The sequence below is a fragment of the Halictus rubicundus genome, chromosome 15 (genome assembly GCF_050948215.1).
Source record: "Halictus rubicundus isolate RS-2024b chromosome 15, iyHalRubi1_principal, whole genome shotgun sequence".
NCBI classification, from domain to species: domain Eukaryota; kingdom Metazoa; phylum Arthropoda; class Insecta; order Hymenoptera; family Halictidae; genus Halictus; species Halictus rubicundus.
This window is the reverse complement of record NC_135163.1, coordinates 368,533-381,898: the sequence shown is the minus strand read 5'-3', so window position 1 is coordinate 381,898 and position 13,366 is coordinate 368,533. Positions and strand designations below refer to the sequence as shown.

The 13,366-nt window shown below is 37.0% G+C and overlaps 2 protein-coding genes across 3 annotated transcripts in view; both read right to left on the bottom strand.

Moving 5' to 3' along the window:
* The window catches only part of LOC143361858 (uncharacterized), a 176,105-nt gene that overhangs the window by 18,275 nt on the left and 144,464 nt on the right, over positions 1–13,366 (bottom strand). The window lies entirely within an intron of this gene.
* LOC143361850 (multiple PDZ domain protein) overlaps positions 1–13,366 on the bottom strand; it is a 183,889-nt gene that overhangs the window by 93,441 nt on the left and 77,082 nt on the right. For both annotated transcript variants that reach the window (XM_076801544.1, XM_076801545.1), the window contains 3 exons: positions 7,924–8,058; positions 6,554–6,712; positions 1,790–1,963 (listed from right to left, as the gene is read on the bottom strand). In XM_076801544.1, the coding sequence (XP_076657659.1) occupies positions 1,790–1,963; positions 6,554–6,712; positions 7,924–8,058 (468 nt within the window). The remainder of the gene's footprint in view (positions 1–1,789; positions 1,964–6,553; positions 6,713–7,923; positions 8,059–13,366) is intronic.

Sequence of the window (13,366 nt, the reverse complement as noted above, 5' to 3'; positions counted from 1 at the left end):
TTTCCAAAGTTCCTGTTCTTAAATTTGATATTTTTTCCTCAAAATTGATATTCCTCCGATCGAAGGTCGCATAGGAGCTCACTCACGGTGATGGTGTCCGTGAGTGAGTATGGGTGTCGCATACCCGAGGAACCAGAAGCGCCTATAGGTCGTTGCGTCCACATTTCAGTTGTTGAATTCTTTAATTTTCTCTTATTGGCTAGGCCGCACTAGCAACTAGCTTTTGCTAAAACTTCTTGAACATTCGAACTACTAATACAAAACGTCTAGCAGGATAAACATGCGTAATCGGCCCCCATGACATTTAACGTTCTATTTTTTTGGTTGATAAAGAATGTTCTTTGCCTAAAACAATATTCTGTAAAATTTGAGATCTCTACCCCTTCATTTTAACCCCTTGCCTTAGGATTTAATTTCCAACTGTGTGGGCCAAAAGCGACACCAAGGTCGGTCGCGCGCAGGGACATACACAGCTTGACTGAGCGTTCGAAACTGTACAAATCGCAAACTTCCTCTGATTAGTTGATTATTAAACAAAAAAAAAAAAAAAGATTTATTGTTGCAAATTGAATAATACATTAATAATAACATTTTTATTTTAATACAAAAATTTAGTAATATTCATGTTTGGCCAGATAGACTTACGACGCCTCTGAGGCGTCATTGTAAGCTAAGGGGTTAAGATAATATGTGGGTGAGGAACCTAAACTTTGCCTTTCATTATCTCAGTAATTGCTTCAGATTTGCAGATAAAATAAAAGCGAAAATGAAGCTACAAACAGTTATTAAAGTTGAGTGCCACCACAGTAAATTCTGCCTATACTTGTACGTTTATCCTTGTCGCACAGACGTACAAGTATAGGCAGAATTATCTGTAGTGGATACAATGGAGACCGCCGCTAATGTGTAAAGAAAAAAGCTCAAAATATTGAAATTTATAGTATATTCAAAAATCATCGAAATCAGAGGATATGTATATGTAACTTTTCGAAATTATTTAACAATGTTCCACCCATTTGACCATCTTGACACTTTTATGCGCACTTGTTACGTGACAGAACATTATCCCTGAAGTTTTAAAGGTAGTCATTCAAATAGTTGTTTGCGAAACACCACCCCAGAAAAATAAATTTTTTTTTTCAACCTGTAATAATTGATTTAAAATTCTGAAAAATACGTGCAATTTAAAGCAGTGAACAGTTTGAAAGAATTTTGAAATATCAATTTGTCCATTTCAGCTGATTCAAACCATTAAAGTAAAAATGAAATTTTGATTTGGCTCTAGCTTTGTACAATTTATGCAAACGATTTTTATTTTGCATAAGGATCCGCAGTCTAGTAATAACTGAGAAAATAAACGGTAATGTGTAGGCTTTTCACCCCCCCTCCCCCCTCCCCCCATTAAAACGAACGGGCAAAGATTTGAAATTTTATAGAATGGTGTTTTAGGCAAAGTGTTCAGCAACCAAAAAAAAAAGAATGAAAAATAATTTGGGTGTCATAACCTGATTAGTATAGGGTTATTGAGATTACAAAGATGAATTTATGGTAAATTATTTGAATAAAATAGTCGAAAAGAGATCGACGATGTGTGTCGAGATGGTGTAGGATGGCAGAGTTAGGTGAGCAACCACGTACATACAGTGATGTAGAATAGCCGTTGGTGCAGAAGTAGATGGAAGGTCTATAGAAAATAGGAGTGATGCGGCGGGAATCGATAAATATGCCGGCGGAGATCCACCTGAAATATTCGTGCACGTCCACACAGCGAAACGTTCGGAACACTCACGTGCATTTCAACGTCGGATTCCTGGGAGTACATGTAGCCGTTGTCGTAACCGGTATCGCCCTGCACGTGACGTATGTTATACGTCTCCGGCACGCTGTGCACCAGGTGGCGATCCAACTCATCGGGGTCACCCAGAATCTTCGTTGGTACGATCGGAGCGTGGCTGCCGAGCGCCTGGAACGCATCGTTCAATTGATATCCGCAGTATTGGGCACTTCAGCATTTTACCCTACCCGTTTCCACGAGTGTCCATCGATCGGGATACACCATTTGGTTCTCAGGCATTCCCATAACACGTCGCACAGTAGTCGATTTTTCGAAAAAGTCGAACAAAAATCAGTATCATTTGAAAATTTCATTTATTCGCGTACAATAGAATTGAATACACTGCCAATCTTCGTAGATGGTTGAACTTTAATTTAGGGGACCGCAAATATTGGACTTTTTTAATATTATTACGTAGGTATTGACGGAAAAATTCCAAAAATCCAAGTTTTAACGATAAGAATTCATGTGTTCGATCGTTATGCGTGTTCAAAGTTGAGCAATTTCAACATTAGATATTAATTAATCAGATTATACGACAATTTATAATTTCTAAAATAATTTGTTTTTGTGTTTTTGTCCCAGTTTTCGTACTTGTCGACCACTGTGCGTTGTGTTTCCGGTCAAGATACATATATACATCGGGTCGAAACAACGATCAAAATATACAAAGCGAAAGTATTCGTACATCTTTAAAAACAAATAAAATTTTTAAAATTGGAAAAACGACTTGAACTTTTCTGAGATGTTTGAACGATTAGTTTACAAAATAATGTGTGAATAATTTTTTTTTCATTTGCTGTTGGTCGGAATTGCGAATTACCGATGCCTGTAATGAAAATTTATTATAATTGAATATACAAGTAGCTAAAGAAATCTTTGTTTATGTATAAGAACAAAGGGAAATTTTATTCCATCCTTTTATTATAGGAGGGTTAGTTTTATGGGGGTGTTTCCTTATATTTTATAAATATAATTTCAAAAAGATTTATTTCGCGGCTCGTAAGATGGAGAAATAAATTGAGTTTTTGACATGAGAAGGTTTTCTGTATTCGTGGAACCGAGGTTAAAAAAATAAATCGTTTTATTACAGTAAAATTCATAAGAGCAAACCTCCGCAGAATTTATAAACGACTTTTTCACAAAAAATTGCTGCACACAGAAAAGTATACCGCCAAGACTTTCCGTTCTTGATTATTATTTGCCCCATTTTTCATCCTCGAATGTGCTAATGAAATAGCTTAATCGAATTTCGCTTTAATTAAATTGCAGTAGGGTGCTTTCATTAAATTATCGGGAAAGGTCTGTTTGTGCAGTAAATTCGTTATAATTGATCACCGCGTGGCGTGAGCCTCTTCGACCAACAAATTCGGTCGGTTTTGAAAAATATTTGGGTCATGCATAATTACGACATAAGAAGGATAGTACCTATAACAATAAACCTAGTCTCATTTTCAAGTTTGAGATTTCTACTTTCAACAACCATAATTAATTTTTACCTAAAACAGTTTTTCACGATGTAACGGGTGGGAAACTGAGGAGATGTTTTCCCTTGAAAATGCTACCAATTGAAGCGTTTCTAAAAATGTTAAAAAATTTTTTGGTGTATAAATTAATGATAGATTTAAAGATCGAAGCTTCCCTTTTACAACGACATCAAAAAACTTCATGTATGATTTTTTGGAGCCGTTTTGTTACCCATTGCATGAAAGCTGTACTGCCAAACGCACAGTAACAATCTAATTTGTTCCTTATTTTTATTCTACAGAGCAGTGAAGAAAAAATCGTACAACAATTTTTAAGAGGTCGTTGCAAAGGGGAGGCTTCAATCTTCAAATCCCTGAAAGTTTCATTTACGAGAAAAATATTTTAAAGTTTTTGGAGACGTTTGAATTTGCAGCATTTTAAAGGAACAATGGGTCTGCGGTTTCCCACTTGTTACAAGGTGCAAAAATATTTTAGAGAAAAATGAACGCTGCTTTGCGAAAGGAGAAATTTTAAGCTATAAAATGAGAGCAAATTTATTTCTCTGGTATTGTTTTTTACGAAATCACCACAGGTTAAGAATCGACAATTTTTCCAGAATCGGAAATTTACTGTTCAAATACTTTTTGGATCCACCGTATAAATCTTAAAATAAAGAACAGGCGGTATTCAAAATTTTAACGAAGCATTTCACAAATGCAACCGCAACGCGATTAATATGGCTGAGTTCAGATACGTCGCAGACCTGGAATGATATGTAAAAAATTTTAAAAACGTCCAAATTTGTCGAGCTCTCGGCGATATTCCCAGCAAATAATGCGATTCGAGGATGATAAATAATGTAAAATTTTCCGGTTGGCAATCCCGCGTTCAAAGTGTTCTTAAAGTCATCGGAGAGTGCTCTTTGTGTTTGTGCAACCTCGGTAATCCTGCGGTATAGTCAGCTTGTATATCCTTGCTCGTTAACTCGAAATCCTTTCGGTGTTTATCCGGATAAGAATGTTAATTTGTGGATTACGTGCAAAGTGTTAAACATTTTGAATATTCAAGACTAAAACGCCGTACCGAGTATTTCTAAAATCATAGAACAATGAAAAAGATAGGGACCCTCACAAGGGACATCACCCAAGTGTAACACGCCGATTTTAATGAATTTTTTATGAATTTTATACAGAATATAGTTTGTTGAAAAATATTTGACACGTATTTTTTTATCTCCAATAATCTGTATCTAGGGGATGAAGATATTCCTCAAAGTTGGGGTGAAAACCCCTTCCCCTTTCACCACCAACTTTGAGCAGAAATACTTGTCAAATATTTTTCAACAGAAATAAAAAATATAAAGAATATTAAAATATTTTTTCCTGTATAAAATTCATTAAAATTGGTGTGTTACACTTGGGTAATGTGCCTTGTCAGTCACAAATTTTTGAGATCGATACTCTCGAGAAACTTCCGCATATTTTTTATTTAATCATTATTCTCCGTTTTACGTCATATCATTAATTGTTTTCAGTTTCAAGAGTGTTTTCTTCTACAAAGAGTAGTCAATTTGATTTGCACACATTTTTCGAATCTAAATCCCATAAAAATAGGGAAAATCATGTTCGTCTTCAACTACTTGTAATTTCAATAACTGTTTTCTTAAATATTTCTAGTGATACCACAAACAATAGTAATAAATGTAAGGAAAGAAAAGTTTTGATTTATTTATTTAACTACGAATACGGTATTCATAAGATGTGCATGTATTATACTTCGTGTTTTTTCAGCCAGTTAAAGCGACTAGAAGATCGGTTTTACATGACACATCCAGAATATTTTAAACCGAGACGTACTGCCTCGAAGATGTTAATTTAACCCTTTACAACCTAGAGATTACATTTTATTTTTCTATTTTAGGGTTTCTTTGAGCCTGAAACGAAATTACTGTTAACTCGTAACTCGCAACGTTCTTTGATTATGTTTGACACAATATTTCGCCTGCGGTAAAAATTTGCTTTGAAAAGTTAATTTTGTGATATGTGTCGAGGATTATGAACTCTTCATTTTCCGAAATTCGTCTTGAGAGCCTCCCGTATAAGAACTGGAAAAATATGGTAGTGATCCTTGAACTCTCACCTACATAGTCAGGTTTGATTCGGAACAGTAAATTGCAAATTGACGTCGTAATGAGATGTTAAATGTCGCGTGCGCCCTATTTCAGCTAAGCAAGCTGCACTCCGCTGCTACGTTGCGCGTTGGCGAACAGCCTCACTTATACCCGGCGTTAGCTACAATGTGGTCTAGACACAACGTCGACAAGTGTCGTTCGAGTTTCGATGCTCTCATTCGCGCTTACAAAAAGACTTCAGCTACTTATGGCCAAGAAGTACTTTCAGCGCGATCAACGAGAAGAAAAACTCGATAAAATCAAAGCAATTTTTCGAACAAAACAAAATCTGAATAGGGTAAGGGACCCATTTACTGCGGGCGTATCAATTACTGTGTCTATATTAATTATACTTATTTTTAAAGTATAATGAATATTAAAAAAAGAGATATATAATATATTAGCTCATTTTAATGAAAAAAAAATGTAATATCTCTTTATTAATATATATTATGCTTTAAAAGTAAGTGTAATTAATATGTGCATAATATTTGGTACACCCAAAGTAATTGGGTTCCTTACCCTACTCAACATTTACTATGGTCATTAATCTTTGAATCCATTTGTTCCGACTATTAACACTAAACCCACCGAATGACGTTAGAATGACGTTATTAAGTTTATCTGGGCATTTCGCTATTCTCATTACAATATACCGGGTGGTCCAGTAGAAATCAGTACTTGCATATCGTCGTTATTTTTGAATATATCGAGAAACTTTATTAACAAAAGTTGTTCAGGTCAGGGAGATCTATAATATGGCGGTAATAATATTTGTTGCAGCTAATGGGGATTAAAAAAAAAAATAGTATTACAACGTTTTGATCCCAGTCTGTAATTAAAATTTAAAAGATTCCTTTCTTTGAATATGCGTATGGAGACTTTTGTGACAGAATGCAGATGTACGCTTTGAGAATTGGTCTGTGCAGCCGATTCCGATCGCGAAGGGTTAAACACACGGTTACTGTCGCACTGATCGAGTTAATAACAAGGTGTACGGGGATCGATTACAATCGAGTGTTGGTGTGAATGGGGTCGGTTCGCAACTAAAAAATAAATTAAAAAATAATGCATGAACCTACCTGGTAATCGGGTGACGTCGGTTCCACGGGACGCGCGACAACGAGGCGCACGTGTGTGCCGGATTGTCGCAGCACCGCGGCAACCTGTTCACTTCCCATTCCCCGCAGATTGACATCACCGATTTGCAATATATGGTCCCCGCTCTGCAGCCGATTATCCTGCGATTCGCATTCCAAACGAACCAGGTTTAATTCTATTGTTTCTTACGAAATTATCACAGGTTATCGGCAATTTTTCCGAAATATATTCAGTGTTCAAATATACTTTTCGGATCCACTGTATATCTGCAGTTTGTATGTAATAATTATTCGACTGTGGTGAAAGCTCGTTTTAGCCATTATCGTGGAAAAAGTCCTTCGAAGGTTTAATTTTGTCATTGGTCACGATGCCATTAAAAACTGATATAACAATTACCGTGACTGTTCGAGCGCAATGCCGACAACTGCAATCAACGGCTGCATCAACAAATACAATATTTAAATTGTAATATGAAACTTTGGTTCATAGCCTGTGCATTTAATTAAAAAATAGTAAAGATGTCCGGATACTTATAAGCAGCTATATATATTTATAACGTGATTGAACATGAGTTAATGAAACCTGCACTGGAGATTGTAATGATTAATTCGGTTTTTTTTTTTAATAGAACGTTTCGTCGTTTGCATTCTCTAAATTTGAAAGAGTCAAAGACATTTTAACCCTCCCACGGCGGAGTCGGGTCTATTTTGACCCAGAGTATCAAAATCGTCATTCAATTACACAATTTTTGGTAAATTAATGAAGCGAAGAAATATCCTCAAAAGTGTGTCTCAAAAAAATGATAAATAAAGTAGTGTACGATCCTAAACGTCATCAATTATATACAATCGGAGGCAAAATTAAGTGGATTTTCATATTGGACCGATCGACTTGAGGTTCTTTGAAATGTTAGAATGATTGTTTTACCAGGTAATTTGTAAAAAAATATTGGAATTGCAATTGCTCAGAATTTGGAAGAAAAAAACGAAGATCACGATTTTTAATTTTTTCTCATCTGTGCCAACAATGAAAATTTAAAATATCCCCTTTGTAAATCCATGTGATTTATATACATGCAGAATGATTTTATCTGAGAGTTACTAACGCTTGAATAGAATATTGACGGACCCGATTGAAGAAACGTTGTTAATCAACAAAATACGACGACGAGGAACTACACTTCATTTGAATCTGGTTCTTAAAAGACGGATAAAGTCAAATGGAATGAACTTCAATCATCCAGTCGAGCATTTCTGCGAGCAACTGCAGTTTCTTTTGGGAAACAGTTTAGTACAGGACATTTCGTGAACGAATAAATCTTTATTGTTCTATTCACTGACAGAAAACTTACCCGATCTGCGACGCCGCCGGGAAGAATTGTCTTGACGACGACACCGGTGCTGCGTCCGCCGACAATTCCGAATCCAAGACCGCTGCCATCGTTGATCAGGTTTATAACTTCAACTTGAGCCCATTCCGTGTTCAGCTGCAACAAACAGGACCGAACGTTTGTAGCATGTTTCTACCGCTTCTCTTAGTTAGTGGAGAACGCGGCAAGTTAATCCAGGGGCAGGATGATACAATACAATTATCTGGACATTGTATAAGTAGCACGGCTTAACTTCATCTTGGCAACCCAGAAATTTTGGCCTTTTTTTTATATAATCCCGTAGATTTTGACGAAAAAATTCCAAAAATCCAAGTTTTAACGTTAGGAATTCACTGGTTCAATAGTTGTACGTGTGTAAAGTTGAGCGACATCGTCCAATCAGCGGAGCCGCGAGGAAATTGCTCAAGATTCGGATCGTGTGCTTGCAAATCTACGTTATCGACATCACCTCGTGCTTGTAGTGCAACCTCGCGGCTTTACTCATTAGATGAGGCGCGACGCTGAGTACATACCAACATGACGGGAGCCTTACCTGTCAAAAACACTTACAATCGCTCAACTTTAAACAACTTTAAACACGCAGAACTTTTGAACCAGTGAATTCCTAACATTAGAACTTGAACTTTTGGTATTTTCTCGTCAAAATCTACAAGATTATATTTACAAAAATTAAAAACTTCTGGGTTGCCAAGGTGAAGTTTAACCAGTATCACAATTAAGGCTAGACATTTAATATATGTTATAAAGCGTTTCGATCAAGAAATACTATTAGTCTACAGATTTATTACAGGGTGTCCCAAAACGTTGTACTTTCTTGATAGAGGCGATTCCTCAGATCATCTGGAATAACCTTTTCCTTTATGGAGATGGAGTATGGAGATTTTTCTGTCTGTGAATTTCTGTTCAAACAAACGTGTCCTGAGAAAATAAGATTATAAAAATGCAATGAATGGAGCAGAAACTTTCTTCGAAATGAATGCGAATCCGTAGCACGGCAAAAAGAATAGTCCTCGGAAGCAAGATCCCGTGTATTTCGCATTACAGACTTCACGCCGTGTAACTTAACTACTCCACCCCCGTCAATTCTCGCCAATTCCAGCTGGAAATGAAAGACAGCCGGTTTCAGTTTCTGGAATCGCTTCTCATGTGCTATCCGTATGGACTCGGCTTCCTAAAGAGCCGCGATGGAAAATATTTGCTGAAGGAATCCGCCGTTCCACTCTATTCCCGATAAAATATCTCGCTACCGTGTACACATCGTAATTGACTGTGGAAAGTTTTTTAATTATCGGTCGGGGCTCGTGAAGTGGTAAGAACTTGGACGATTGCTGCGGCAGAAAGAAAGAGAGGAGAGAGACAGGGAGAGAGAGAGAGAGAGAGAGAGAGAGAGAGAGAGAGAGAGAGAGAGAAGAGAGATATGGGTCAATAGTTCTCGTTAAAACGTACGGAAAAAGAGCGAGGAAAAAGGACGAGAGCAAACCGTGGAACGAATCATGTCACGCTGTGGTTTACTTCGTTACGTTACGGTAAGAATGTTTGCTGAACCACTCAGGTGGAAGCAATTTCATTGTTCTTGACTCTCAATCTACATTACTATTGTTGGCGATAAATCTTCGCATGTCAACCTTTTCCGCACCAGGATTTTTCGAATACTAAGGAGACATTGTAACACGCCGAAAAAATGAAATTTATTTACTTCATTTATTTTCATTTATTACGCGTATTTTTTTATCTGTAATGATACATATTTAGGGGGTGAAAATAGCCCTCAAAATAGCGAGTGAAAACCATAGTTTTGCAACTATCTCGGAAACTAGAGGGTCTAGGACACTGATTTTTTGTTTGTTTGTGTGTTTTCCATAAAGGAATGTAGTCGTATAAAAAGATTTCGGAAATAGGTGAATTTTTTAAATATTATTTAAATAAATAATCTTTTCTGAAATCTTTTTATATGACTACATCCCTTGATCGAAAACACACAAATTTAAAAAGAAATCATTGTCCTAGACCCTCTAGTTCTCGAGATAAATTGAGGGCAATTTTCATCACCTAAATATAAATCATTGCAGATCAAAAAATACGTGTCAAATATTTTTCAACAAACTATATACTGTACAAATTTCATTAAACTCGTCGTGTTACACTTGGGTGATATCTTTTGTTAGACTATGTAAGAAACTCTTAAATAATGGGAAATGGACGATATTAATCTTTTTGTCGTGTATATAATAAAATTATATGTTTTCGAATTCAAGATTAAAATTGACCCTTTGCGATAAAGAAACTCATTGTCAGGATGAACTTTGTACCTCGATAAGAAAGGAAAATAGAAAAAGACTAATTATCAAGTTGTATGCTACTCTTGAAATCGTACAACTTTTGTTTCACCCATTTTTTCATATGCCAGATAGTTGAAAGTACTTTAGGTGGCACACCTAGCTGAATAACCATATAGAATGTAGATCCAAGGGAAGAAATGCTTGCGATCGACTGGCACGGTGCGGTATAGGTATTTATTTTCGCCGAATTCGCTCGGTACTAAACAACGACTATTATTAATCGATATAGAGACGGAAGACAAGCTTTAACCTACTTTACCATGAGCAACTTGCTTGAGCCAACCAATTATTGAAAATCTTAGTCCGTGGCAATCTTGAATTTCTTTCTCGATAATAGGAATCGTGTTTCGCGACGTCGTTCTTTTCTCAGACCGGCGGATTATTTAAACAACCGATCGAGGTATCTGAAACGAACGCTACTTCGGTTCCAGTGGAAAAACAAATAAATCGTCGGATTTCATCGACGATAAAAAGGTAACTGATACCAGGGTTCTCCGTTTGCGCGTTCAAAACGTACAAAAATCTCTAAAGATAATCGATGAAGTACAAAACTTTGTAGAACTGGGCACAGTTTGATTTGGTCTTGAACTTTCTCAAACTCCATTGCGATCCTGTAAACCTGAAACTTCAATATCACTTCGAACTTCAACCTGAATCTACGAACTCAAAGTCGAATCATTATTTCAAGCTTGCAATCCAAACTCAATCCACTCAAATCCACTCAATTTTGTCATGAATGCATATAATCCGCAATCCGTTTATGAGAATGATGAATATAACATACTACAAGGATTATTTAGCGCAATACGTGAATACTTTCTTCCGCCGTTAATTATCAGTGTCGTTAGTATCTTCATTTCCTTCGATTAGAGATGGAAGAGCCTTTTTGTTTAAATTGAGACAAGATCAGTAAGCGCCGTTACCGTAGGGCACCGTGGGGCAACGAAGATGCGAGACACCAGCGAACGCGACAAAGGTGCGGGTTGCATGAAAGGGAGGTTGGTGGGAGACCTACCGTACTCATCGTTAGATTACAGTCTAGTTTGATGCTCTGATTATAAGTCAATTTATAAATAATTTCCGAGACAACTGAGTATCATAATTCCAAACTAAGTACGCTTAGGATAAGGAAACCAATTACTGTGCCTATATTAATTATACTTATTTTTAAAGCATAATGAATATTAAAAGGGAGATATTACATTTTTTTTTTTTCATTAAAATCGCTTAATATACTGGGTGTTAATTTTAACTCGAGCACCTAAGTTATTTCCGCTACTATGTATGTCGTTGAACTCATCTTGATTTTGAAAAATCCGTTAAAGTTACCTTCACAGAATTTTTTTAACACCATCCGATACACGCCTTAAAACTTTGTACATTCTATTTAGTAATTTTTTCTTACTTTCGATAGCATCGGAAATAATGTAGGTGCTCCAGTTAAAATTAACACCCTGTATATGTTATATATCCCTTTTTAAATATTCATTATGCTTTAAAAATAAATATGATTAATATAGGTAGAGTAATTGGTACCCCCACAGTAATTGGGTTCCTCACCCTGTGTTCTTTCGTATTTCATGGAAAACAACTGGTTTCATTTTGTTAAAAGTACAAAAATATTACGACACAGGAAAATTTTAGAAAAATTGTAGGTCACTAAACGATTCCGAGGCTGAACGAAACTCTGAAAGGCCAGAGAAATATACTTAATTCCGGGTCGTGAGTTTGACAGCAGTCAACCGAAACAGCAGCGTGGCAAAGTTGAAATCAACACGATGAATTGTTTAGGACGAAACCGCAGGATTCGCGATTCCGTAACAGCGGAATGGAACACAGGCGGAACGTTCGATTGACGGGAATGAACAATTTCGCATACGTCGTTAAAACCGTGGACGATTCGTGCCGCGTCACGTTGGTCTCGTTAATAATCGACCGTCACCCGAATCGTTAACGAAATGACAATGGCGGACGTGGATCGAATATAATCGTTCTCGCGGCAAACACGAAAACGCGGAACGACGGACCTCTCTATCAGCAACTCGATTTCTTATGCAGCTGCCGCACCGCGCCAGGGCCATTCGTGTTCTCATTATCGGCGATGGAGAAAAAAAAAGAAAAAAGGGTGAAAGATCCGGCCGGCTTATTGCTTTCTCCCCTACTCCCATTCGGAGATCGCCGAGATAAATTCCTTCCATCGATTTCTCCGCTCGTCGGATCCGAGTATCGGGCCGAAGAACGTTTGACTCCGACGAGAGCCGTTAAAACGTCCTGATTCTTCCGTGGTTAAGGACCTCGAGCAAATAGAGAACCTCCGACAAAAATCGATTACCCTGTTTGCGCGTTAAATAATTCCGAATATTCGAAAGGTAATTCCAGCCTACTCCCGTGCCGGAATTTTACGCGATAAGAAAAGCGTACGGTGGGTCTCGTTGAAAATCATGCTCGGTCACACGTCCACGCATTTTCGAACTTTAATCGTTGCATTCGTTGGCACCGTATCACATGACCGACACAGAGTTGTCCGACAATGTTTACATCGACGCTATTCCATCGACATACATTTTTATCGATAACCTCTACTCATCGACATACTATTTTCACCGACATACTCATTCATAGACATGTATAGTGCGGAACCTGATAATATGAAAACTGAAGAATTTGAGAATCCAATATTTGAAAATTGGAAAATCTGATAATGTGGAAACTTGGGAAATTCAAAATCTGAGAATTTGAAGATTTTTCTAGAATGACAAGGCGCGGCGCTCGAAACGAGTGCAACAGCCTGATAACATGGAAACTGGAGAACTTGAAAATCTAATATTTGAAAGTTTCAAAATCGATAAATCTGATAACGCGGAAACTTGGGCAATCCAAAAGCTGAGAATTTGAAAATATATCTAGAATGTCACGGTGTTCAAAGTGAGTGCGAAAACCTGAAAATATGAAAACTGTAGAACCTGAGAATCTAATTGAAAGTTTGAAAATGCAAATATTTGAAAATCTGATAATGTGGAAACATGGGAAAACCCAAGCCTGGCAATGTAAAGATTTTTAGAATG